Source organism: Haematobia irritans, chromosome 2, assembly GCF_050003625.1.
Source record: "Haematobia irritans isolate KBUSLIRL chromosome 2, ASM5000362v1, whole genome shotgun sequence".
NCBI classification, from domain to species: Eukaryota; Metazoa; Arthropoda; class Insecta; order Diptera; family Muscidae; genus Haematobia; species Haematobia irritans.
Window position 1 is genome coordinate 30,059,686 of NC_134398.1, and position 23,871 is coordinate 30,083,556.

The window sequence follows — 23,871 nt, forward strand, 5'->3', positions numbered from 1 at the left end:
TTGTAAGTTAGTCCTGGGCTATAAATAATTGTGAATCGATATGGAACATGGGTGTTAGATAAAATAGATTGACACCATACCGTACCATTTTTCAACATTTTCTATAGAAATAAATTTTGAGAAAATTTTCTATAGAAATAAAATTTTGCGAAAATTTTCTATAGAAATAAAATTTTGCGAAAATTTTCTATAGAAATAAAATTTTGCGAAAATTTTCTATAGAAATTAAATTTTGCGAAAATTTTCTATAGAAATTAAATTTTGAGAAAATTTTCTATAGAAATAAAATTTTTTGAAAATATTCTGTAGAAATAAAATTTTGTGATAGTTTTCTATAGAAATAAAATTTTGAGAATATTATTTATAGAATTAAAATTTCGAAAACATTTTCTATAGACACAAAATTTTCTATAGAAATAAAATTTAGAGAAAAATTTTTATAGAAATAACATTTTGACAAAATTTTCTATAGGAATAAAATTTTGAAAAAAAAAATTCTATAGAAATAAAATTTTAACAAAATTTTCTATAGAAATGACATTTTTATAGAAATAACATTTTGACAAAATTTTCTATAGGAATAAAATGTTGACCAAATCTTCTATATAAACAAAATTTTCTATAGAGAAAAAGTTTTAAAAAAATTTTCTATAGAAATAAAATTTTGAAAAACATTTTCTATAGAAATAACATTTTGAGAAGAATTTTCTATAGAAATAAAATGTTGACAAGATTTTCTATAGAAATGAAATGTTGAGAAAATTTTCTATAGAAATAAAATTTAGAGAAAAATTTATATAGCAATAAAATTTCGACAAAATTTTTTATAGAAATAAAATTTTTACCGAACGGCTATATATGGCGATTTTTATACCCTCCACCATAGGATGGGGGGTATATTAACTTTGTCATTCCGTTTGTAACACATAGAAATATTGCTCTAAGACCCCATAAAGTATATATATTCTGGGTCGTGGTGAAATTCTGAGTCGATCTGAGCATGTCCGTCCGTCCGTCTGTTGAAATCACGCTAACTTCCGAACGAAACAAGCTATCGACTTGAAACTTGGCACAAGTAGTTGTTACTGATGTAGGTCAGATGGTATTGCAAATGGGCCATATCGGTCCACTTTTACGTATAGCCCCCATATAAACGGACCCCCAAATTTGGCTTGCGATTGCTCTAAGTGAAGCAAATTTCATCCGATCTGGCTGAAATAATTACATATAGCCCCCATATAAACCGATCCCCCGATTTGGTTTGAAATTTGGTACGTGGTGTTAATATATGGCCTCAAACACCCATACAAAAATTGGTCGAAATCGGTCAAGAATTATATATATGCCCCATATAAACCGATCCCCAGATTTGACCTCCGGAGCCCCTTGGAAGAGCAAAACTCATCCGATTCGGTTGAAATTTGGTACGTGATGTTATCCACCAATCATGCAGGAATTGGTTCATATCAACCTATAATTATATATAGCCCCCATATAAACCGGTCCCCAGATTTGACCTCCGGTGTCTTTTGGAGAAGCAAAATTCATCCGATCTGGTTGAAATTTGGTACGTGGTGGTAGTATATGATATTTAACAACCATACCAAAAGTGGTTCATATCAGTCCATAATCATATATAGCCTCCATATAAACCGATCCCGAGATTTGGTTTTGGAGCCTCTTGGAGGAGCAAATTTCATCCGAGTCAGTTGAAATTTGGTACATTGTGCTAGTATATGGCTGTTAACAACCATGCCTAACTAGGTCCATATCGGTCTATAGTTATATATAGACCTCAGATAAATCGATCCCCAATCATAAAAAAATTGGTCCATATCAATTTTATAATTCTATATAGCCCCAATATAAGCGACCCCCATATTTCAGTTCTGGCTCTATACGTACTGTGCAAAAGTCTATGTCGAATCGTAATTATTTGTAAACTTACCTAGACATAACATTTTTAGTCTAATATATACCACGTGGACCATGGACTAACTCACAATTTAGAAAACGATGTTAAGAAGTTTTAAGATACCACAACCCAAGTAATTCGATTGTGGATTCGTAGAAGTTTCTACGCAATCCATGGTGGAGGGTACATAAGATTCGGCCTGGCCGAACTTACGGCCGTATATACTTCTTTTTTTTTTTTTTGCTATTAAATTTGGAAAAACTTTGGATCAAATTTACATATAGCTCCCATATATATGTATCGATTTTGATAAATGAGGTCAGATTCCGTTCATTTACCACCCTTTAACTGTGCCAAATTTCATCGTAGTCGGTTCAGATTTAGATATAGCTCCCATATATGTATCGCCCGAATTTTCCAAATTTGGCCACAAGTCACTTATTTATCAACCGATATTACTCAAAATTGGTCAAATCTAATTTTCTATAACACTTATTGTATGTGCAAAAAATCATCGAAATCGGTTCAGATTTAAATATTGCTCCCATATATATGTATTGCCCGATTTTCCAACATTTGCACCCAAAGAAAAAATACTTTCCTCCGGAACGAAATTTTAGACAAAGGAAATTCTCCTTTCTTATAAAGGATTTTCTTTAAGAGCAAATAAAGCCGAATTTATAATAAGCAATTTAACGATTTCCTTTAATCTATTTTTTTACTGTTAAAGAAAACTTTGCTTGTCTACAATTTCGTTCCTCAGAAAAGAAAACTCTTCTTTCAGTGTGGTTATAATAGCTTTATCTTACTCAAATTTAGCACTAAGTTACTTTCTGTGTTATCAATCAAACCTGCAAATATCATCCAAATCAGTTCAGATTTAGATAAGGCTTCCATATATATGTATCGCCCGATTTTCCACAATTTGCCCCTAATAACCTTAGTTTTGGCGATGGTGGCCTCAAAATATAATCCAAATCGGTTCAGATTAGACATAGCTCCCGTATATATGAATCGCTCGATTTTCCCAAATTTGGCCATAAGACTCGTATTTATTAACCAATGTTACTCAAATATCAAAAATTTAAGTATTAGTCGATCGTAGCTAGACTTAAATGTAGCTCTTATTTAAATATATTTCCCAAGTTTCATAAATTTGGATTTAATACCCACAATTAATTGAGCGATTTCCTCTTTTTTAATAATGGCCTAAATATTATAGGCATACTAACTCTGTAGGTGCAAAAATCAACTATGTCTCCTAATATCAGACATTTCTGCTAAGATTGCTCCCATAAACATTTACCCCTTAATTTTCTTAACTCTAGACAGTCATCCTTCGTCAAAATGACGACATGTAATTTCATTTTCGATCTAAAAGTTATATAAGTTATAAGTTATACTACTTCAACAATTTTATAAATTTTTGTTTTATACTAATTAAAAACAAATTGAATAAGAAAACAAGTATATACGGCCGTATATTCGGCCAGGCCGAATCTTATGTACCCTCCACCATGGATTGCGTAGAAACTTCTACGAAAGACTTAAGACTTGAATATCATATACTACCACCACGTACCAAATTTCAACCAGATCGGATGAATTTTGCTCCTCCAAAAGGCACCTGAGGTCAAATCTGGGGATCGGTTTATATGGGAGCTATATATTATTATGGACTGATAGGAACCAATTCCTGCATGGTTGTTGGATACTCTATACTAACATCACGTACCAAATTTCAACCGAATGGGAAGAATTTTCAAATCTGGAGGTCAAATCTGGTGATAGGTTTATATGGGGGCTATATATAATTATGGACCGATATGGACCAATTTTTGCATGGTTGTTAGAGACCATATACTAACACCATGTACCAAATTTCAGCCGGATCGGATGAAATTTGCTTCTCTAACAGGCTCCGCAAGCCAAATCGGGGGATCGGTTTATATGGGGGCTACATATAATTATGGACCGATATGAACCAATTTTTGCATGGTTGTTAGAGACCACATACTAACACCATGTACTAACTTTCAGCCGGATCGGATGAAAATTGTTTCTCTTAGAGGCTCTGCAAGCCAAATCGGGAGATCGGTTTATATGGGGGCTATATATAAGTATGGACCGATGGGGACCAATTTTAGCATGGTTGTTAGAGACCATATACTAACACCATGTACCAAATTTCAGCCGGATCGGATGAAAATTGTTTATCTTAGAGGCTCTGCAAGCCAAATCAGGGGATCGGTTTATATGGGGGCTATATATAATTATCGATCGATGTGGACCAATTTTTGCATGATTGTTAGAGACTATATACTAAGACCATGTACCAAATTTCAGCCGGATCGGATGAAATTTGCTACTCTTAGAGGCTCTGCAAGCCAAATCGGGGGATCGGTTTATATGGGGGCTATATATAATTATGAATCGATGTGAACCAATTTTTGCATGGTTGTTAGAGACCATATACAAACACCATGTACCAAATTTCAGCCGGATCGGATGATATTTGCTTCTCTTAGAGGCCTCGCAAGCCAAATTTGGGGTCCGTTTATATGGGGGCTATACGTAAAAGTGGACCGATATGGCCCATTTGCAATACCATCCGACCTACATCAGTAATAACTACTTGTGCCAAGTTTCAAGTCGATAGCTTGTTTCGTTCGGAAGTTAGCGTGATTTCAACAGACGGACGGACGGACATGCTCAGATCGACTCAGAATTTCACCACGACCCAGAATATATATACTTTATGGGGTCTTAGAGCAATATTTCGATGTGTTACAAACGGAATGACAAAGTTAATATACCCCCCATCCTAAGGTGGTGGGTATAAAAAGCTAAATTTTTATTCTTATTTTTGCTCACGCTGCAAATTATAGCGTCTTGAAATACGCCGTAGTCAAAATGACGAAGGATGACGTTAGTGTACAAAAACTTAGGATGACTTTCCAAGATTAAATATGGAAATACGCTTTATCTCCTAACCCTATTTCAATGATACTCAACAAATGCTTATGTTTCCCAATTCAGTAGGGGTGATTTAGGGTATGATGTAGTCGGCCCTGCCCGACTATATCACTTGTTCATTTGTATCCACCCCCACCTTATTTCAATTTATATTTATTATTATTTTTTTAATTTTAGGGTTTTTTTTAGAATCAGCACTTACTCTTAATTCTAATAAAAATGATTTGACTACATGCACTGACAAAAAAAAAATCCATGAATATGACAAAATTTAAATATTTATAACATGCTTAAGTAGAGTAAATCCATTTATGTGAATGAGAGCTTGTGTGTGTATGTAGTTTACGCTTAGTATTAGAAACACTTTTTTTCAACCTCTCTTCCTCTCTCTTTCTCTTTTTATTTTAATATATGAGTGACATTTTTTCATGCTCACATATCCACATCCAAACACACTTCCACTTAGCCCCTTTTACTAAGGAGAGGTTACAAGTACTTTGCATAATTACTATGTAGTGGTACTTTTGAATATAAAACCCATTTTTTTTTTGGTTGAGACGCATCTTATATGATCTTGGGTTTCTTTTTCTTGGTCATACGGCTATTGTGTTAACGTTATATGAATAAAAGAACGACTACACATAAAATCTCCCATTGGGGGAGTGGAATACAGTAGAACGATAGTAGATGAAATGGTAGATTTTTACTGGTTGGTAGATTGTTATACTTCTTGATGTTTTGGTAGATTTTACAAAATGTTCCTCTCCACATAGGAGGTACAATTTTTTTTAGAAATAAAATTTATTTCATTTTTTATTTATTTATTAGTTAATTTATTATAATTACGAGTTCGGTTCGGAAACTTCTTAGCCTATCAATGAAAGAGAATAGTTAGTTTTTCAAAAATATTTTTATTTTTCAATAAAAATCTCCTGAGACTTCAATACACCTAGTCCAGCGCTTTTCTAGCAATTCTATCCCTTGATTAAAATAGTCAAGCAACTCGTACTTTAATTCGTTGATTATAGCCATTGCGCTGATGCGTTGCCTTGATGAAAAATTATTTTTTTGTGTTCTTAGCCAGGACGTTTTTCTCGAATTTGTACATTTAATTGATCCAAAAGGTTGCAATAGTACTCTGAATTTATTGTTTTACCCTTTTGCAGATAGTCAATTTTGCAAAAATTTTGCTATAGAAATGAAATTTTGCAAAAATTATCTATAGAAATGAAATTTTAAGAAAATTTTCTATCGGAATAAAATTTTGCAAAAATTATCTATTGAAATGAAATTTTCTATAGAAATAAAATTTTGAAAAAATTTTCTATCGAAATAAAATTTTGCAAAAATTATCTATAGATATAAAATTTTGCAAAAATTATCTATAGATATAAAATTTTGCAAGAAATAACTATTTTGACAAAATTTTCTTTAGAAATTAAATTTTTCAAAAATTATCTATAGAAATAACATTTTGACAAAAATTTTTAATTTTTCTAATTTTTTGCAAGAATTTACTATAGAAATAAAATTTTCTATAGAAATACAATTTTGAGAAATTTTTCTATCGAAATAAAATTTTGCAAAACTTATCTATAGAAATAAAATTTGGCAAGAAATAACTATTTTGACAAAATTATCTACAGAAATAAAATGTTGACAAAAATTTCTTTAGAAATTAAATTTTTTAAAAATTATCTATAGAAATAACATTTTGACAAAATTCTCTATAGAAATAAAATTTTCTATAGAAATAAAATTTTGAGGAAAAAAAATACATGTAGATTTCAAGCTCGAAAAAACAGAAAAACTTTTATTTGAAAACAAAGAGCGAAAAAACAAAAAAAAAAACATAAAATTTTTAGAAAAATTTTCTATGGAAGTAAAATTGTGACAAAATTTTTTCTAAAATTTTGCAAAAAATATCTATAGAAATAAAATTTTGCAAAAATTTTCTATAGATATAAAATTTTGCAAGAAATAACTATTTTGACAAAATTTTCTACAGAAATAAAATTTTTACAAAATTTTCTTTAGAAATTAAATCTTTCAAAAATTATCTATAGAAATAACATTTTGACAAAATTTTCTAATTTTTTGCAAGAATTTACTATAGAAATAAAATTTTCTATAGAAATAAAATTTTGAGAAAATTTTCTATCGAAATAAAATTTTGCAAGAAATAACTATTTTGACAAAATTTTCTACAGAAATAAAATTTTGACAAAATTTTCTTTAGAAATTAAATTTTTCAAAAATTATCTATAGAAATAACATTTTGACAAAATTTTCTATAGAAATAAAATTTTCTATAGAAATAAAATTTTGAGAAAATAAAACTAAACAGAAATAAAATGTTGACAAAAATTTCTTTAGAAATTAAATTTTTTAAAAATTATCTATAGAAATAACATTTTGACAAAATTCTCTATAGAAATAAAATTTTCTATAGAAATAAAATTTTGAGGAAATAAAAATACATTTAGATTTCAAGCTCGCAAAAACAGAAAAACTTTTATTTGAAAACAAAGAGCGAAAAAACAAAAAAAAAACATAAAATTTTTCGAAAAATTTTCTATGGAAGTAAAATTGTGACAAAATTTTTTCTAAAATTTTGCAAAAATTATCTATAGAAATAAAATTTTGCAAAAATTTTCTATAGATATAAAATTTTGCAAGAAATAACTATTTTGACAAAATTTTCTACAGAAATAAAATTTTTACAAAATTTTCTTTAGAAATTAAATCTTTCAAAAATTATCTATAGAAATAACATTTTGACAAAATTTTCTAATTTTTTGCAAGAATTTACTATAGAAATAAAATTTTCTATAGAAATAAAATTTTGAGAAAATTTTCTATCGAAATAAAATTTTGCAAGAAATAACTATTTTGACAAAATTTTCTACAGAAATAAAATTTTGACAAAATTTTCTTTAGAAATTAAAATTTTCAAAAATTATCTATAGAAATAACATTTTGACAAAATTTTCTATAGAAATAAAATTTTCTATAGAAACAGAAAAACTTTTATTTGGAAATAAAAATCGAAAAAAAAACAACAAAAAACATAAAAATTGAGAAAATTTTCTATGGAAGTAAAATTGTGACAAAATTTTCTACAGGAATAAAAATTTCTATAAATTCAATATAAAACATTTCTTTCGTATATACCATCATTTTGCATAAATTATCCATAGAAATAAGATTTGCCAAAAATATTCTACACAAGTTTTCTATAGATATTGAATTATGACAAAATTTTCTGTAGAAATAAAATTTTGATAAAGTTTTCTATAGAAATAAAATTTTTCTATAGAAATAAAATTTTAACGAAATCTTCTAAAGATATAAAATTTTGACAGAATTTTCTATAAAAATAAAATTTGTTGAAAATGTTTTATAGAAATAAAATTTTCACACTATTTTTTATTTAATTAAAATTTTGATAAAATTTTCTAGAGAAAAAAAAAATTAGCAAAATTTTCTATAAATTCAATATAAAGCATTTCTTTCGTATAAAACAAAATTTTTTATACTAACCACAAATAATTTGCCAAAAATGTTCTCTAGAAATAAAACTTTCTATAGAAATTTTTCTATAGATAATATTTTGACAACTTTTTTTCTGTAGAAATAAAATTTTGGCAAAATTTTCTATAGAAATAAAATTTTGGCAAAATTTTCTATAGAAATAAAATTTTGGCAAAATTTTCTATAGAAATTAAATGCTGCAAAAATTATCTATAGGAATAAAATTTTGCAAGAATTTACTATTTTGACAAAATTTTCTATAGAAATATAATTTTGTCAAAATTTTCTACAGAAAAAAATAAATATTGAAGGAAAATAAAAATACATATGGATCTCAAGCTCGAAACAAAACTTTTAAATAAAATTTTGACAAAATTTTCTACAGAAATAAAAATTTAGGAAATTTTTCTATAAATTCAATATAAATCATCAATATTAAACATTTCTTTCGTATAAAACATTATTTCTGCTACTATCTACAAAAAACAATTTCATCAACAACTTCAAAATATAATTTTTTCATTTTGATAGATTTTTGGTAAAATTTTCTTAAAATTATGGTAGATTATTAGTGCCACGAGTGACAATCGTGCCACTAATTTTGGCATTATTGCCAAATACACCATGTGTCTATCTCGTCTCCTCCTGGGTGTTGCAAACATATGCTCTAACTTATAATACCCTGTTCCACAGTGTGGCGTAGGGTATAAAAATGGAAACAAAATCATTGTCATACCACGGTGCTTTGGCAATTCCAAAGAGAAGCTTGATATTTGTGATACCAACCTAGCTGACATTACAGCTAAACGTTTTCACCTTCAACTTTGTTACATTCTCTAATACATATACATTTTTCCTTTATTTTCAGTTGAGATGTTTGCATTCAATGCTTTAAGCCAACATTTGGCTTTTGTTTATATCCCATTTTAAATGGGCACTTTTTCATGTGACCCTCTGCATAAGCAGTTTCATTTGAGGTTACTCTACTGAATTTTTTTTTTTTGCATGCATAAAAAAATAATCTTCATTTCTGTATTCAAGGGTTTTGTTTTATGGCGATTCTTTGTCATCATACAATTATCGCAATGACTGCAATATGTCTGGTTGGTGCTTTTTCTAAGATTAGGCAAAACAAAAATATTCGATGCTGATTTTATTGTGCAACAAAAAAGAACGATTTAAAAAGTAGTTAAAATATTCTTATTGGATACGGAAGTGGTGCAAAATTGGAGCAGAAGCGATGAATTTAACATGGTCTCGTCATAGCATAGATGTCCACCATTTCTATAGCCGTTTTTGGATGTGCTTCTAAAGTTGTGCCTTTGAAACAACTTCCAAATTTTTTTGCTGGGTCATATCAATGAGTAGAGATAGACAGACGGACACACACCCCAAGATCAAGACAAATAAAGAATCCATATGCCATATATGGCAAACATATACACCTGTATCTAATGGCAATGACATCACGTACACTATGTTAATGAATAGAAAATAATTGCATTAAAGCACGTATAAAAGTGCAAGCGAAATTGAATGAACAAAAATGAATTTATGGATTCCAATTGTAATTGACATTTTACTACAATGCAGCATATATATACCAGGGCTTCTAACTATCGATTAAATTAAAATTTCCATTTAATTAAGGATATCGGTTTTAATTTTCACACTGAAAAAAATATTGTCGTGAGACCAAAGATTTCCTTAAAAGACGAAGGTGAATTTTGCTTAACATAGAAGACGCACTTCCACGATATAATTTTTTTCGTTGTCCAAAATTGGATACATTTTTAAATGATAAAGCCTGAGTACAAATATACAAAACAAAAACGCCATTAGGACATTAAAAAAGGTTTTTAACGTTTACTACGTTTTATACAGGTATATGACGTTATCGACGTTTACACCTTTTTGACTATCGAAAACCCAAAAAATCGTCATTCGGACCATCTCTGGGTATGATATAGTGGGTCCAGCCCGATTTCTACTTTACTCTCTGGTTTTTAACCCTCTAATGCCCAAGCCCGCCTTTAGGCGGGCATCATTTTATAAGAAAGCTTTTAGTAAAACACACCTTAAGACAACAAAAATGGATAAAATAAAAAGAAAACTTAGTTGAAACTGTTCAAGAGGCTTTGCAGCATATACTGAATTTCACCGTATAATTTTTTCTTGTTTACTTTTCTTGCTTTAGTGTCGTTAACATTGAAAATTTAATCAGCTGGCAAAAAAATTGGGGCATTAGAGGGTTAATATGCATTTCTCTCACCACTGGTTTATAAACATCACTAACAGCTTATAGTAAATCTCAATTTAAATAAAGAAATATATAAAACTTGTTGTTTTAAATCTCTAAAATCATTGTATGCAATCCTTACATGACAAAGCCCTGTATGAAAAAATCTCAAGATATGTCAGAACCAAACAAAAAAAACCAAAAACAAAAACACAGAACAATTCCATTGAGCAGTTTAGAGACAACAAAATACCATTCTAACACTTTGTGTAATGTAATGCATGTAGCACACTCACTCTCGCATAACAAAGGCAAGAGACAGAGTGAGAGTGAGTGCGTGAGGGAAGCGAAAATGAAACAAATATTTCTAAAATACAAGTATGCGTAAAGAAAAACAAGAGCTATGACAACAATGCCTCAATGAAAACAAAAGAGCAGAGCATGTAGTCTAGAAGATTATAGCACGTACTATAAAATTGTAAAAAAAAATGTTACAATCTTCTTGACATGTTTATGGATTGCTTTATACACTTTTTACGGACATATAAATGAAGATATACACATACACACGAGCACACACAAACGTGCATTCATTCTCCCACAGTTAAACGAAGTGTTTGTCGGCAATGCCCATAGTTATCTATGCCAAAAAAAAAAAAGATACACTTACTGCAATATAAAAAGAAATATTAAAAGAAATGCATTTTGATAGTATTCTTACTTCTTCCGGTTAAGGAAACGGAAATATACTAGCACAATAGAAAAGAAGTAAAGCTGAAATTCTAAAAGAAGAGAAAATTTTTATATATGACAAAATACTTTAGATATAATCGAAAGAATAATAAAATGTTACAAAACAAGTATATACAGCCGTAAGTTCTGCCAGGCAGAATCTTATATACCCTCCACCCTGGATTGCATAGAAACTTCTACTAAAAACGGTCATACACAATTGAACGCAACCCAAGTGCGTTCGATAACAAGGCATCTTAAAACTTCTTAACGCCATCTTCTAAATTGTAAGTTAGTCCATGCGGGCTATTTATTAGGTAAATCAAAGGCCGATTAAACACATATATATTCAGTTCTTGACCGGTATATATAGGAATTACGAACCGATATGAACTTTTGTGCGTTAATTATAAAGCCAGAATTGAAATATGGGGTCGCTTTATATGGGGGCTATACACAATTATGAACACGACTCTACCAAAAATTACAGCTTTTGTATTATTTGGTAGATTAGTAGAATTCTTGATGTTTTGGAAGATCCTGCAAAATATTCCTCTCCAACTAAGAGGTACTTCATAAATTTCCTATAGAAATAAAATTTTGACCAAATTTTCTACAGAAATGAAATTCTGTAAAAAATTTTTATAGAAATAAATTTTTAACAAAATTTTCTATAGAAATAACTTTTTAACAAGATTTTCTATGGAAATTATGTTTTGACAAAATTTTCTGAAGAAATTAAATGTTGACAAAATTTTCTATAGAAATAAAATGTTGACAAAATTTTCTAAGAACTATAAAATTTTGATAAAATTTTCTATAGAAATAAAATTTTGACAAAATGTTCTATAGAAATAAAATTTTGAGAAAATTTTCTAGAGAAATATAAAATTTAGACAACATTTTCTATGTCAATAAAATTTTGGTAGATTTATTTTGGCTCGATTGGCAATCGTGATTATGAACCGAAAAGGGCCAATTTTTCTGTGATTGGGGATCAGTTGATCTCAGGGCTATGTATAACTATAGATTGATACATACCAATTTTGTCAAATTTTAACCGGACCGGATGAATTTTACTCCTTCAAGAGACTTCGCAAGCCAAATCTGGGGATCGGTTTATATGGGGGCTATATATGATTATTAACCGATATGGACCAATTTTTGCATGGTTGTTAGAGACCATATACTAACACCATGTGCCAAATTTCAGATGGATCGGATACAATTTGCTTCTCTTTCAGTCTCTGCAAGCCAAATCTGGGAATCGGTGTATATGGGGGGCTATATATAATTATGAACCGATTTTTGCATGGTTGTTAGAGGCCATATACAAACATCATGTACCAAATTTCAGCAGGATCGGATGAAATTTGCTTCTCTTAGAGAATCCGCAATCCAAATCTGGGGATCGGTTTATATGGGCGCTATATATGGACCGATGTGAACCAATTTTTGCATGGTTGTTAGAGACCATGTACCCAATTTCAACCGGATCAGATGAATTTTGCTTCTCTAAGAGGCTGCGCAAGCCAAATCTGGAGATCGGTTTATATGGGCGCTATATATAATTATGAACCGCTATGGACCAATTTTTGCATGGTTGTAAGAGACCATATACTAACACCACGTACCCAATTTCAACCGGATCAGATGAGTTTTGCTTCTCTAAGAGGCTGCGCAAGCCAAATCTGGAGATCGGTTTATATGGGCGCTATATATAATTATGAACCGCTATGGACCAATTTTTGCATGGTTGTTAGAGACCACATACTAACACCATGTACCAAATTTCAGACGGATCGGTTGAAATTTGCTTCTCTTAGGGGATCCGCAATCCAAATCTGAGGATCGGTTTATATGGGGGCTATATATAATTACGGACCGATGTGAACCAATTTTGGCATGGTTGTTAGAGACCATATACTAACACCATGTACCAAATTTCAACCGGATCAGATGAATTTTGCTTCTCTAAGAGGTTGCACAAGCCAAATCTGGGGGTCGGTTTATATGTAATACCATTCGACCTACATCAATAACAACTACTTATGTCAAGTTTCAAGTCGATAGATTGTTTCGTTCGGAAGTTAGCGTGACTTCAACAGACAGACGGACGGACATGCTTAGATCGAGTAGGAATTTCGCCACGATCCAGAATTTATATGTATACTTTATGGGGTCTTAGAGCAATATTTCGATGTGTTAAAAACGGAATGACAAAGTTAATATACCCCCCCTCCTATGGTGGTGGTTATAAAAAAAAATACAGAAAACTTCCAAATATATAATACCTTGAGTATTAATTTTGTATCATATATGGAAAAAACTGTATGTGGAATATGGGAAAGTGTGAGCTCAGCCAAAAGAGGTTGGTCTTGAAAAAACAATAAAATTGGAACTTATTCTTCTCCAGTGTCCTTAGGTTTCATGTGATATAGCAATGGTTTTGAATTATTTCAAAAGAAAAAAGTAATTGCCTTATGCTATGGTCACACTGGGCAAATATTTGACAGAAATAAAAAAAGAAAAAATCCGTCGCCACAGACAAACCAGGAAACATTTTTAGCTCATATTGGATATATTACATCCCGCTAGGATTATTTTCCAAAAATGTCATGCCGTGGTGTCATATAAGGTTCATGTCACAAACATTTGAGTAGACAGACGTTTTGATGCATAGTGTGGATGAGTGAGCTAACGCTTTCTGAGGAAACGAAGAAATTTTTCAATTTGTAATACTGATAAAAATAAAAGGTGAGAAAAAAAGGAGAAAACATTGTTGCTTTTCATTTTTTTTTTTAAATTTTTTCCATCCAAATGAACTTCCATAAAATATTGAAAAAAACTGATTATAAAAATAACATTTTGACAAAATTTTCTATAGACATAAAATATTGAATAAATTGATTATAAAAATAAAATTTTGACAAAATTTTCTATAGAAATAAAATTTTAACAAAATTTTCTATAGAAATAAAATTTTGATAAAATTTTCTATAGAAATAAAATTTTGACAACATTTTCTATAGACATAACTTATAGACATAACTTAAATTTTCTATAGAAATAAAATTTTGACAGAATTTTCTATTTTAACAAATATTTTAACAAAATTTTCTACAGAAATAAAATTTTAACAATATTTTCTATAGAAATAAAATTTTGACAACATTTTCTATTTCAACAAATATTTTAACAAAATTTTCTACAGAAATAAAATTTTAACAATATTTTCTATAGAAATAAAATTTTGACAAAATATTCTATTTTAACAAAATTTTCTACAGAAATAAAATGTTAACAATATTTTCTATAGACATAAATTTTTAACAAAATTTTCTATAGAAATAAAATGTTGTTTAAATTGTTTTCAGGAATAAAGTTTTTACAAAATTTTCTCCAGAACAATTTTGACAAAATTGTCTATAGAAATAATATTTTGACAAAATGAAATAAGTTTTTAACAAAATTTTCTATAAAAATAAAATTTTGACAAAATTTTCTAGAGAAATAAAATTTTGACAAAATTTTCTATAGAAATAAAATTTTGACAAAATTATCTATAGAAAGAAAATTTTGACAACATTTTCTATAGACATAAATTTTTAACAAAATTTTCTATAGGAATTAAATTTTGACAAAGTTTTCTGTTTTAGCAAATATTTTAACAAAATTTTCTATAGAAATAAAATTTTGACAAAATTTTCTATAGAAATAAAATTTTAACAAAATTTTCTATTTTAACAAATATTTTAACAAAATTTTCTACAGAAATAAAATTTTGACAAAATTTTCTATAGAAATAAAATTTTGACAAAATTTTCTATTTCAACAAATATTTTAACAAAATTTTCTACAGAAATAAAATTTTGACAAAATTTTCTATAGAAATAAAATTTTGACAAAATATTCTATTTTAACAAAATTTTCTACAGAAATAAAATGTTAACAATATTTTCTATAGACATAAATTTTTAACAAAATTTTCTATAGAAATAAAATGTTGTTTAAATTGTTTTCAGGAATAAAGTTTTTACAAAATTTTCTCCAGAACAATTTTGACAAAATTGTCTATAGAAATAATATTTTGACAAAATGAAATAAGTTTTTAACAAAATTTTCTATAAAAATAAAATTTTGACAAAATTTTCTAGAGAAATAAAATTTTGACAAAATTTTCTATAGAAATAAAATTTTGACAAAATTATCTATAGAAAGAAAATTTTGACAACATTTTCTATAGACATAAATTTTTAACAAAATTTTCTATAGGAATTAAATTTTGACAAAGTTTTCTGTTTTAGCAAATATTTTAACAAAATTTTCTATAGAAATAAAATTTTGACAAAATTTTCTATAGAAATAAAATTTTAACAAAATTTTCTATTTTAACAAATATTTTAACAAAATTTTCTAAAGAAATAAAATTTTGGCAAAATTTTCTATAGAAATAAAATTTTGACAAAATTTTCTATTTTAACAAAATTTTCTACAGAAATAAAATTTTGACAATATTTGCTATAGAAATAAAATTTTGACAAAATTTTCTATAGCAATAAAATTTTGACAAAATTTTCTATAGAAATAAAATTTTGACAAATTTTGACAAATTTTGACAAAATTTTCTATAGAAATAAAATTTTGACAAAATGTTCTATAGAAATAAAATTTTGACAAAATTTTCTAACGAAATAAAATTTTGACAAATTTTGACAAAATTTTCTATAGAAATAAAATTTTGACAAAATGTTCTATAGAAATAAAATTTTGACAAAATTTTCTAACGAAATAAAATTTTGACAAAATTTTCTATAGAAATAAAATTTTAACAAAATTTTCTATAGAAATAAAATTTTGGCAACATTTTCTATAGACATAAATTTTTAACAAAATTTTCTATAGAAATAAAATTTCGACAAAATTTCCTATTTTAACAAATATTTTAACAAAATTTTCTAAAGAAATAAAATTTTGGCAAAATTTTCTATAGAAATAAAATTTTGACAAAATTTTCTATTTTAACAAAATTTTCTACAGAAATAAAATTTTGACAATATTTGCTATAGAAATAAAATTTTGACAAAATTTTCTATAGCAATAAAATTTTGACAAAATTTTCTATAGAAATAAAATTTTGACAAATTTTGACAAAATTTTCTATAGAAATAAAATTTTAACAAAATTTTCTATAGAAATAAAATTTTGGCAACATTTTCTATAGACATAAATTTTTAACAAAATTTTCTATAGAAATAAAATTTCGACAAAATTTTCTATTTTAACAAATATTTTAACAAAATTTTCTAAAGAAATAAAATTTTGGCAAAATTTTCTATAGAAATAAAATTTTGACAAAATTTTCTATAGAAATAAAATTTTGACTAAATTTTCTATTTTAACAAAATTTTCTACAGAAATAAAATTTTGACAATATTTGCTATAGAAATAAAATTTTAACAAAATTTTCTATGGAAATAAAATTTTGACAACATTTTCTATAGACATAAATTTTTAACAAAATTTTCTATAGAAATAAAATTTTGACAAAATTTTCTATTTTAACAAATATTTTAACAAAATTTTCTAAAGAAATAAAATTTTGGCAAAATTTTCTATAGAAATAAAATTTTGACAAAATTTTCTACCGAAATAAAATTTTTACAACATTTTCTATAGAAATAAAATGTTGACAAAATTTTCTATAGAAATAAAATTTTGACAAAATTTTCTATTTTTACAAATATTTTAACAAAATTTTCTACAGAAATAAAATTTTGACAACATTTTCTATAGACATAAATTTTTAACAAAATTTTCTATAGAAATAAAATGTTGTTTAAAATGTTTTAAAGAATAAAATTTTGATAAAATTTTCTCCAGAAAAATTTTGACAAAATTGTCTATAGAAATAATATTTTGACAAAATAAAATAAATTTTTAACAAAATTTTCTTTAGAAATAAAATTTCGACAAAATTTTGCACAGACATAAAATAGTTAATAGTGCCTGACTTTTGTGGATTCGATAAGCATTATAATGAAAATCGAAAAGTCTACTTTTGCAAAATTTAGAAAAGTAATATTTTTAATTTTTTCTTTCAAAATATAAAAAAGTAGAATTTTTGAATTTTTTTTTAGTTTAAGTCGATGTATTTTAATTTGTCACTTCCGACTTTTGCAATTATTTATTTAACGTCTTGATTTTAAAGTTTTTTTTTTTGAATGAATAACCATATATACAGAACTTTATCACAATGGACTGAATAGTCTAAGTGAGCCTGAAATTTAATCGGGCTGCCACTTTAACCTAACCTTTAACCTATATACAGAACTACATTTCGCCATCGGTTTTAGTTTAAATTTTACATTTTAGTAGGCTCAAAATAAAATTTCATAATACAATTAATTATATTGGCAACAAGAACACCTAACTATTTCAAGGAAAACATGCATATATGTATGGGTATTACGATGTTTTGCAAGTTTGTACAAGAAACAATTACAAAACAAAAATAATCCAATTTTGCAAATGAAATTTTCTTCCCAAGAAACTTTTACTAACAAGCTGTATTGGTCATATGCAACAAAAAAGAAAAAAAACGAAAAAGTTATTCCTTTCTTACATCTGCTACTTAGAAAGGCAACAAAAAACCCAAAAACAAATACAAAAGTCAATAAAACAACGACAATGGATATATGTATGTAGTTTTGAAAACCTATTACAAGTTCTGAAATATTATATATGCTCAACAGCTCTTTTCTGCCTTCAAAACAAAAAAAAAACAAACCCTATTTGTATGTATCACTCTATAAAGCTCTCACTCTCTCAGCATGTGACATTGAAGAAAATAAGTGAAAGTGATCAATGATGTGTTTGGGGGGTGGGGGACTGAAGGGCAATGAACATTTGTGGTCAAAATTAAGTATAACACAGCATGCTACCATGCTAGCTAACCATATTCCTTTTCACTTAAATTATCCTTGATAAACTTTTTCCTACAATGCTGAAATTTATAGGAGAAATTATTTCATGTGGAAAATGTTAGCTTAAAGTTAGAGTTGTTAAATAATAGTTTCTTGCTTATATATTTATTTAAAGTTTTGTGTTTATTTTTTACAATAATTAACACAAAGCCACACAATATCATACACTTGATGTGAACAATATATTCATTCTACAGAAATAATATTTTGACAAAATTTTTATAGAAATTAAATTTTGACAAAATTTTTCTGAGATAAAATTTTGACAAAATTTTACTGATATAAAATTTTGACAAAATTTTTCAGAGACATAAAATTTTGACATACTTTTCCATGGAAATAAAATTAATATAAAATTTTCTACAGAAATAAAATTTTGATATAATTTTCTATTGAAATAAAATTATAGCAAAATTTTCTATAGAAATAAAATTTTAACAAAAATTTTTATAGAAATAAAGTTTTGACAAAATTTCTATAGAAATAAAATTTTGACAAAATTTCCTATATATGGAAAATTTTCACAAAAATTTCTATAGAAATAAAATTTTGGCAAAATTTTCTATTTTAGACAAAAAATTTAGACAAAATTTTCTATTGAAATATAATTTTGACAAAATTTCTATAGAAATAAAATTTTGAAAAAAAATTCTATAGAAATAAAATTTCGACAAAAATTTTCATAAGATAATTTTTTCGGTTTTTTTCTGTTGACAAAATTTCCTATATAAATAAAATTTTGACAAAATTTTCTAAAGAACTAAAATTTTGAAACAAATTTCTATAGACATAAAATTTTGTAGTTGTTTATAGTTGACCTTTTAGTATAATTATTTGTAGAGTTTGTAAGGCTTGAGGTCATTTGTAATAAAACAAACTAAAATCTTAGTTTTTATACCCTCCACCATAAGATGGGGGGTATATTAACTTTGTCATTCCGTTTGTAACACATCGAAATATTGCTCTAAGACCCCATAAAGTATATATATTCTGGGTCGTGGTGAAATTCTGAGTCGATCTGATCATGTCCGTCCGTCCGTCCGTCCGTCTGTTGAAATCACGCTAAATTCCGAACGAAACAATCTATCGACTTGAAACTTGGCACAAGTAGTTGTTATTGATGTAGGTCGGATGGTATAGCCCCCATATAAACGGACCCCCAAATTTGGCTTGCGAGGCCTCTAAGAGAATCAAATTTCATCCGATCCGGCTGAAATTTGGTACATGGTGTTAGTATATGGTCTCTAACAACCATACAAAAATTTATCCACATCCGTCAATAATTATATATAGCGCCCATATAAACCGATCCCCCGATTTGGCTTGCGAGGCCTCTAAGTGAAGCAAATTTCATTCGCTCCGGCTGAAATTTGGTACATGGTGTTAGTATATGGTCTCTAACAACCATGCAAAAATTGGTTCACATCGGTCCATAATTATATATAGCCCCATATAAACCGATCACCAGATTTGACCTCCGGAGCCTCTTGGAAGACCAAAATTCATTTGATTCAGTTTAAATTTAGTACATGGTGTTAATATATATCCTCAAACTCCCATGCAAAAATTGGTCGAAATCGGTCCAAAATTATATACAGCCCCCATATAAACCGATCCCCAGATTTGACCTCCGGAGCCTCTTGGAAGAGCAAAATTCATCCGATTCGGTTGAAATTTGGTAGGTGATGTTAGTATATGGTATCCAACAACCATGCAAGAATTGGTCCATATCGGTCATTATTATATATAGCCCCCATATAAACCGATCCCCCGATTTGGCTTGCGGAGCCTCTAAGAAACGAAAATTTCATCCGATCCGGTTGAAATTTGGTACGTGGTGTTAGTATATGGTCTCTAACAACCATGCAAGAATTGGTCCATATCCGTCCATAATTATATATAGCCCCTATATAAATCGATCCCCAGATTTGTCCTCCGGAGCCTCTTGGAGGAGCAAAATTCATCCGATCCGGTTGAAATTTGCAACGTGGTGTGAGTATAAGGTATCCAACAATCATGCAGGAATTGGATCATATCAGTCCATAATTATATATAGCCCCCATATAAACCGATCCCCAGATTTGACCTCCGGTGCCTTTTGGAGAAGCAAAATTCATCCGATCTGGTTGAAATTTGGTACGTGGTGGTAGTATATGATATTTAACAATAATCATATATAGGCCCCATATAAACCGATCCCGATATTTGGTTTTGGAGCCACTTGGAGGAGCAAAATTCATCCGATCCGGTTGAAATGTTAGTATAAGGCCGCTAATAACCATGCCAAAATTGGTCCATATGGGTCTATAGTTATATATAGTTGATCCCCTATCACACAAAAATTGGTCCATATCGGTTCATAATCATGGTTGCCACTCGAGGCAAAAATTATCTACCAAAATTTTATTTCTAAGGAAAATATTGATAAAATTTTATTTCTAAAGAAAATTTTGTCAAAATTTTATTTCCAAAGAAAATTCTGTCAAAACTTTATTTCTATAGAAAACATTGTCAAAATTTTATTTCTATAGAAAATTTTGTCAAAATTTTATTTCTATAGAAAATTTTGTCAAAATTTTATTTCTATAGAAAATTTTATCAAAATTTTATTTCTATAGAAAATATTGTCAAAATTTTATTTCTATAGAAAATTTTGTCAAAATTTTATTTCTATAGAAAATTTTGTCAAAATTTTATTTCTATAGAAAATTTTGTCAAAAATTTATTTCTATAGAAAATTTTTTCCAAATTTTATTTCTATAGAAATTTTTTCCAAATTTTATTTCTATAGAAAATTTTTTCCAAATTTTACTTCTATAGGAAATGTTGTCAAAATTTTATTTTGTCAAAATTTTATTTCTATAGAAACTTTAAACTTAATTATATACGTATCGGCCTTTTTTTAGTTTAATATATACCACGTATGGACTATGTGGTATATATTACGGTGTTGCGGTAACACTTGCCGAAGGCCAAGTAATTCGATTGTGGATGACAGTCTTCAGTAGAAGTTTCTACACAATCCATGGTGGAGGGTACATAAGCTTCGGCCTGGCCGAACTTACGGCCGTATATACTTGTTTTTTTTTTTTTTTTTTTAATTTAGCTTCACCAAATTCAAATAATGATATATATTCAATACATATCTGGGTGATCCTCCAAAACCAAAGGCAATAAAATACAAAATACTAAAAGCTTAGTTTGTTCTTTATAAAATTGTTTTTAATTTTTTTAAATCGTATGAGAATTATGAAATTTCTAGAGGTTTTTCTAAAATATCCCAATAATTAATGTCAATCATACGCACCATGGGCCTATGAAATAAAATATCAATTATAAACACTATACATATATTTTTTTAATATATCGCTATTATTTATTTAATTTTTCTTTTCCTTTTTTCTTTTTTTGCAGAATGCGTGCCTTTGTCGAGGAAAATGAAAAAAATGATCCATTGATAAATGCCCCGGATAAAAAGAATAATCCGTGGGCCGAAAAGGGCAAATGTGTCATTATGTAATATTATCGTAAACCACAAAAATACCCAAATATAAGACATCAGCAACAACAACAGCAACAACAATATAATAACTATCAATACCAAGAACAACAACCACTTACTAGTTATCGTAGCCCAAGCATAAACAATAGCAATATCAGCCGCAGACCTATAGATAATTCTCTAATAGAATCAGCAGATGCCATAGTTGATCATACAACCAACTATCTATATAATACCCTAAATTCCAATGATAATGGCGATAAAGGTGACGATGATGATGATGGTGATGATGATGATCAGTTCCAACCACAAGTTCTAGGACTTGTTTCATCACACGAACCACAACTACAACCGACAACTACAACCACCTCTTCAGCCACCCCATTTGTTTATCATACCGAAGAATTTTATAAAAATAATAATTATTACTATTATAATTATAATTTAAATTATCATGAAATCGAAGGCGAAGGACCCTCAAGGACAAATCAACTGTTCAAAAAACTAAAGAGGAGAACACAGCGTGAATTGTTGCAATGGCCAATGCTGCAACAGCTAATGATTTTGGTGATATGGTTACAGGCGAAATTTTGGCAAATCTATTATGATGTCCTGATGAGAATAAAAAATTAACAAAATTGATGGACTGGAAAAAAATGCCGAATGCAGAAGCAGAAGCCATTATTTGTCTACAATTTACGTTACTGATGTTAAGTATGAATTTTTTTGAATATATTTTGTGTGTTTTTATTTTGCCCTTCAATACAAAAAGACAGGACCTATTTCCATAAGCATAAGTTAACTAACTTAAGAATAATTTTTAACGATAACAACTTCTTACATAACTAAAAAAAAACAAAAACAAAATAATCACAATGACAAAACTCATTTCTCAATGATATCAAATCAAAAATTTGCAACAAATCAATAACAACAACAGCAACAACAAATTATCAATAAAAATTCCCTAATAAGGAAAAATTCAACAAAAAATACAAAATTTTATTTTTCTCATTCTTTTTTTTTGGATATCTTATTTTTTTATTTAATTTAATGCGAGTATCATAGTCATGCCTGTGAAACTAGTTATTCCACCGCAGTAGATTGCCCATAAATCCATATATTTATACTTGACCATTGATTCCATCATCATTATCATCATCAATAGATTCATCATCAATCTCATTATTCTCATATCATTTTAAGAAAAAAAAATTTTTTTTTGAAGTCATGACACTACAAAATGAACCACAAAACCGAAATCATACAAAGAAAACCTAACAAAAACAGTAAACCCACCCTGATCTCTACAAGCAAAAACCAAAACTGAAGTAGTATGAACAAGCCAGAAATTATATTTTTTTAAAAAGCAACTTTTAAAACAATTTAGCCGAAACTCCTTGAGTAAAAACCAAAAATCCTTCAATTTAAGAACTCATGTTAAACCTTAAACGAAAAATGCTAACAGAAATCATTTCCCTACATTATAAAGGTTTCCTTTATAACTAAAAGTTAATCGCCAAAAAAATCTATATATATATACTTTTTTTAATTATCAAAAGTTATTTAATTTATGATCACTACCAGAACAAGTATTAAAAAATCCCTCCTCTCCTCCAGCAAAAAAAAAAAAAACAATTCTATTCAATTCAAATGCTACTCAAAAACAAATGCTACAATTTTCGTATATTATTTGATTGCATCTAAGAAAAAAAAAATTATGGTAAACTCTTAACAAAACATTAACTACTATGTAGTATAAATTGTTAAAAACTCAATTAATTCGTTTATTTATTTAAATCATTATTAAGTTATAATTAAAATATCAATCAAACGAAAATTTATCAATTTTAACAATTTCCAGGGCTATTTATAAAATTAAAAAAATATATATATTAATTGGTTTTTTTAGGACCTCCCCATTTAATATCATAATTTATTATGGTTTTAAATTTTCTAAATAAATAAATATTTTCGTAGATATTCT

At 27.9% G+C, this 23,871-nt stretch overlaps 1 protein-coding gene across 2 annotated transcripts in view; it reads left to right on the top strand.

The window, feature by feature from the left end:
* Positions 1-22,047, top strand: part of Ggamma30A (guanine nucleotide-binding protein subunit gamma-e) — a 376,644-nt gene extending 354,597 nt beyond the window's left edge. For both annotated transcript variants that reach the window (XM_075293688.1, XM_075293689.1), the window contains one exon: positions 21,797-22,047. In XM_075293688.1, coding sequence (XP_075149803.1) covers positions 21,797-21,902 — 106 coding nt within the window. In that variant the 3' untranslated portion in view covers positions 21,903-22,047. The remainder of the gene's footprint in view (positions 1-21,796) is intronic.
* Positions 22,048-23,871: the final 1,824 nt, after the last annotated feature.